At 43.9% G+C, this 5,792-nt stretch overlaps 1 protein-coding gene across 1 annotated transcript; it reads right to left on the bottom strand.

The window, feature by feature from the left end:
- Positions 1-4,489: 4,489 nt before the first annotated feature.
- LOC309834878 (small integral membrane protein 30-like) lies at positions 4,490-4,648 on the bottom strand (the record flags this gene model as incomplete). Its single annotated transcript, XM_082674059.1, has 1 exon — positions 4,490-4,648. The coding sequence occupies one exon, from the start codon at positions 4,646-4,648 to the stop codon at positions 4,490-4,492; it is 159 nt and encodes a 52-aa protein (XP_082530185.1).
- Between the last annotated feature and the right edge of the window lie 1,144 nt (positions 4,649-5,792).

Raw genomic sequence — 5,792 nt, 5'->3', positions numbered from 1 at the left:
TAAATTGAGCTGTCATCCTTAGCACAATGTGGTCCTGACCAAAATTTCTGCCTCATCACAACCCCCACTCCTTCATCCCACCAGGTACCCTGTACTATAGCCCAGGGTTTTTTTACATCTTTATTGGAGTATAATTGCTTTACAATGGTGTTAGTTTCTGCTTTATAACAAAGTGAATCAGTTATACATATACATATGTTCCCATATCTCTTCCCTCTTGGGTCTCCCTCCCTCCCACCCTCCCTATCCCACCCCTCTAGGTGGTCACAAAGCACCAAGCTGATCTCCCTGTGCTATGCAGCTGCTTCCCACTAGCTATCTACCTTACGTTTGGTAGTGTATATATGCCCATGCCTCTCTCTCACTTTGTCACAGCTTACCCTTCCCCCTCCCCATATCCTCAAGTCCATTCTCTAGTAGGTCTGTGTCTTTATTCCTGTCTTACCCCTAGGTTCTTCATGACATTTTTTTTCCTTAAATTCCATATATATGTGTTAGCATATGGTATTTGTCTTTCTCTTTCTGACTTACCTCACTCTGTATGACAGACTCTAGGTCCATCCACCTCATTACAAATAGCTCAATTTCGTTTAGCCCAGGGTTTTGCAGCATGAACTGTCTTCAGAAGCATCGAGGACACTTGTTTTCTTGTTTTTTTAAAAAATAAATTTATTTATTTATTTTTGGCTATGTTGGGTCTTCGTTGCCGCACGCGGGCTTTCTTTAATTGCGGTGAGCGGGGGCTGCTCTTCATTGCTGTGTGCGAGCTTCTCATCGTCATGGCTTCTCTTGTTGTGGAGCACGGGCTCTAGGAGTGCTGGCTTCAGTAGTTGGTGGCTCGCGGGCTCAGTAGTTGTGGCTCACGGGCTCTAGAGCGCAGGCTCAGTAGTTGTGGCGCACGGGCTTAGTTGCTCTGCGGCATGTGGGATCTTCCCGGACCAGAGCTTGAACCCGTGTCCCCTGCATTGGCAGGCGGATTCTCAACCACTGTGCCACCAGGGAAGCCCGAGCACACTTGTTTTTAAAAATGCAGATTCCTAGGCCTACCAGATCCATTGCTCCCGGGGCCTGGGAACCTGCTTTTTAATGATACCGAGGCTGATTCTTGTGCAGACTGCCATTTAAGAACTACTGCTCTGCCAAACCAGATTGTTATTTCATGACTATCTGGGCCCTCAGTGCCCTTTCTCATGCTGTTTCTCTTCCTAGAATGCCCTTCCTATCCTTCCCAGGCTGGTGCACTCTGCTCCTTCTTTAAGGTTTATCTCACATTAGCTCTTTTGTGCTCCTTCACCCCAAATCTAGGTTCCTTTCTTTGTGCTCACACAACCCCACTGCACTTTCTGCCTACCTCTGCCCTAGAATTTTCATACTGTCAGGGTTGGTTCCTCTGCTTGTTTGTGAGTTCCATAAAGACCATAGATAATTCGTTTTTGAATTCCCGAGACCTAGCAAAGTACCTGGCAGACAGAAAGCATGTTTGCTGAATGAATGTGAATGAGACCAGGCTCCAGTCTAATTCAGAAAGTTATATTTAACCCATTTTGTAACTGACAGAGTCAGGATTAATCATGCAGGTTTCCTGCTTCACAGTTTCAGTCTGTTTCTTGGTCTAAATATTTGGTCTACTCTTGAGGAAGCTACAGATTTACGTTTTGGCAAGAGCTGTTTAGATTAGCCATGAGTTAAGACTTAGAATTACTATTTTTTTTAAATTTCAAAATGTGATTCTGTCTTAAGCCAAGGAACTGCTCTCTCCTGATTGCTTTGAGGATAGAACTCACCGGACTTTTTCTCCACTTCAGATCTGTTCCTCAGGGTCATCCAGCTCATAATTCTTGACCTTTTGACTCTAGTGCCATACCTGCCGCCTCAGCCAGGCACACCCCGGACCTTGTCATGACTGCTTCAGCTCAGAAATGCCACCATGCCAGTCTCTGGCCAAACCTTCCTTGTCTTCAGCTTACTCACTTCCGCCACTCCCAGTTCACCTGCTCTCTGACATCATGACTCCCTGATCTCTTTCCTAAGCCCCAACCCACAAGTAGCCTCCTTTCTTCTTCCCCTTCCACAGGGAGGTGCCCCTCCTCCCATCCCAGGCAATCCCTCGTCTGGGCGCTGGACTGCATCCCTCCCGATCCCTCAGCACTGCGTCGTGTAGTCACCTCCCTTTCCTCCATCTTCAGTCTCTCCCCTGCTGTCTTCCTACCACACATCAACACAGTCAAGCTCCTCTCACCTTTGTGGCTACCTTCCTCTAGGTATTAGTCAGTTAAGGTCTGGGACCAGTTCTGATTGTGTGGAGGTTTCCCCACACCACAAAGCAATTCTTGCTGGTGTCCTACAATTCAACTCAGTTCCGACCCTCTCTACCCAGAGATAGCATCAGATCCCACAGGTTAAGGGCTCAGTCCCACAAGACTGCCCACCCACCTTCAGATGCCAATCGAAAGCCCAGGTTGTGCCCTGTGCTTCTGTCCAACTGGCTGTAAGTCAGAGGTTCCCATGACCCCCTCCTTCCTTGGGTTTGATTAATTTGCTAGAGTGGCTCACAGAACTCAGAGACACATTTTACTTATTAGATCACCCGTTTATTTTAAAAGGATATAACTCATGGATAGCCAGATAGAAAGAGATGTTCACCAACCTGGAAGTGCTCTAAACCCCATCCTTTTGGGTTTTTATGGAGGCTTCACTGTATACGCGTGATTGATTAAATCACTGGCCATTGGTGATTGATTCAACCTCCAGCCCCTCTCCCATCCCCAGAGGTCAGGGGCGTGGAAAGTTTCCACCCCTCTAAAAACATGGTTGATCCTCCTGGCAGCCAGCCCCATCCTTAAGTGTGGTCCAAGAGACCTCATTAACAAAAGACATCTTTATCACTTTCATCACTTAGGAAATTCCAAGGGCTTTAGAAGCTCTGCCAGAAACATATGAAGACCAAATATATATTTCTTATTATAAATCACAATATCACACCAATCTTTCAAGTTCCCTTCACAGCATAGCTTATCAAGAGTAGGCCTAATTTGCTACCCACTCATTCCCAGCCCAGTTTCTGTCCCCACCATTCTAGTGGTTCTTTCCAAGACCCCAGGTACTCTCAGCCTCCTAACTGTAAAATTCATTGAGCAGTTTTTAGTTGCTATTTTGCCTGCACTTTGTGTGGTATTTGACACAAGGAGCCACTCCTTTCTTCTTGAATCTCTGTTCTTCCTCGGTTTGCAAAGCACTCTACCTACCACTGTCTTTATGGGGTCCTTTTCCTATTCTCAGACGTCAGCAGTCCATACCTTTCCTTGTTTAGCCCTTCTAGCTTCTTGTTTTATTCGTTCCCTCTGATATACCTCATATAATCTGAAGCTTGCCACTTGGTATGCAAGACATCTGAACTTTAGTAAAATGAGAGTTGTCATGAAAAGTATAACATAGGCATGCAAAGGGCTCAGCAAAGTGCCTGCCACAGAGTAGAGACTCCCTAAATGGTAGTCCTTTGTATTATTATTGTTAATAATAAAATAATGTCTTTATCTCTGCCCTATAGGTGTACATCTCTCTTCATTATTTTTTTTTAACTTACCTAATGGGTTTATATTTGATATATAGTACTTCTCACCATGGAGATGTTACCAGTTAATATAAAGATTTTTTTGGTTTTGTTAAACATTAAATCTCTTCTCCATTTCAATGTCAATATAAAGTATTTTTTTACATTAAATTTTTTCTCCATTTCAACGTTAGATACATCGAATACATTTTCTAAACGTTTCCCCCACAAAGAGATTTGTTTTTTTTTTTTTTTTTGGCAGTACGTGGGCCTCTCACTGTTGTGGCCTCTCCCGTTGCGGAGCACAGGCTCCGGTCGCGCAGGCTCAGCGGCCATGGCGCACGGGCCCAGCCGCTCCGCGGCATGTGGGATCTTCCCGGACCGGGGCACAAACCCGTGTCCCCTGCATCGGCAGATGGACTCTCAACCACTGTGCCACCAGAGAAGCCCAAAGACATAAGTTTTAATTTTTGACCAACTGTATTTAATATCTAGGTACAATATTAACTTGGGAGACAACAACACAAAAATCCATTAAAAATATGGAGAAAAGACTCCTCAATGATGCAGGAGGCAGTGATTATAACTTAAACAGTGGCAATTTCCCAGGATTCTGGGCAAGAGCTTTCTTCTTCCTATTGAGAATTCTGAAACTATGAAATATGCAGAGTTCAGCCATCTCACTTCTTTGACCTTCTTTCTAAGGCATTTTTCAGTGCATTATTTGTTGTGAAGAAAACGTTTTGTTTTCCATTTAACATAGTATATCAGTTTGTTCCTATTTATAGGGAAATAACCAAGACTATGAACTACCCTATTTACTGTTTCTTGGGAACTTTCAGTGACCAAAACTCAGTTCTGAACCTCAATAGCACAAAGGTTTTCAGGGCAAGGTTTGATTCAGGAGGCCCTTCAAAGTCTCATCCGTCCATTTCTCTTTCATGCATACACCCCCAAACAAGCAGAAATGCCTGTAATGCTGAGAACCACACTGAGCAAGAGAGCGATTGCACCTCCGGCTTCTACTGCTTCCACAACCGGCAGCACCAAAAGCAATGAAAAGGGAACTAGGAACAATTGTGTTGAAACTGAGATCATGATGTTGAGATCTTGAGGTGACTGGTTCTTAAAGGCTGAAGGTTTCAAAGAAAGTGGTATTTGTTTAATTCTATCAGTTCAGGATGCTGAGGCTAAGAGGTTCCATGTGACAGCACCTTCAAGGAAGCAGCCATTACGGGAATGGCGAGCAGGGCTATGATTGTTTTTTAAACTTTTTATTATGGTGATTTTTGACTGGTCCCCAGAGTAGACAGAATTGCATAAAGAATCTCTGTGTACCATGCCTCAGCCCTAACAACCATTGCCCCATGGCCAGCCCTGCCCCATTCAGCCATATTTTCTACAAAAGATACAAACTTTAAAAAATAACCATAATACTATTATCATACTTAAAAAAATATCCAACCTTCTGAGATCAATTTGTAGTGTATCTGATTCCTTTAAGATATTGCCACCTGGATATTCTCCAGGTACTTCAAACTCAGCTTGTTCAAAGCTGAACTCACCACCTTCTCAGAAACCTGTTCCTCCCCCACCAACTCTGTGGGCCTTGTCTTGGTGATGGACACCACTGTTCATCACTCCCTCAGGTCAGGACTTTGGGAGTAGCGTTTTGCGGCTCCTCATTCTTCCTGACGCCCCATCTAGCTAGCCACTCACCTCCTAGAGATCTCTAGTGTCTGTCCCCTACGTCTCCCCTGCCACTGTCTTACATTATCAGGCTCTTATTGGGTTCTTTGCCCCTGGGCATTAGCTTTTTAACTGGTCTCCTCATTGAGTTTTCACCTGCTAATCTTTTAAGGCTATTGCCATAATTTTTTTGTGGTAAAATCCACATAACATAAAATTTACCATTTTAACCCATACAGTTAAGTGGAATCAAGTATATTCACATTGTTATGAAATCACTACCACCGTCCACCTCTAAAACTTCTTCATCTTCCCAAACTGAAACTCTGTACCCATTAAACAGTAACTCTCCGTTACCCATCTCCCTGGCTCCTTCCTGGTAACCATAATTCTACTTTCTGCCTCTGTAAATTTGTCTACTCTAGGTACTTCATACAGTATTTGTCCTTTTGTGGGTGGTTTATTTCACTTACCACAATAAGGTTCCACCTTGTAACATGTACCAGAATTTTTTTCCTTTTTAAGGCTGAATAACGTTCCATTGTATATATGT

This window comes from Grampus griseus (genome assembly GCF_964374135.1).
Source record: "Grampus griseus genome assembly, chromosome: 16".
Taxonomy (NCBI): Eukaryota; Metazoa; Chordata; class Mammalia; order Artiodactyla; family Delphinidae; genus Grampus; species Grampus griseus.
This window is presented reverse-complemented; position numbering and strand designations above follow the sequence as displayed.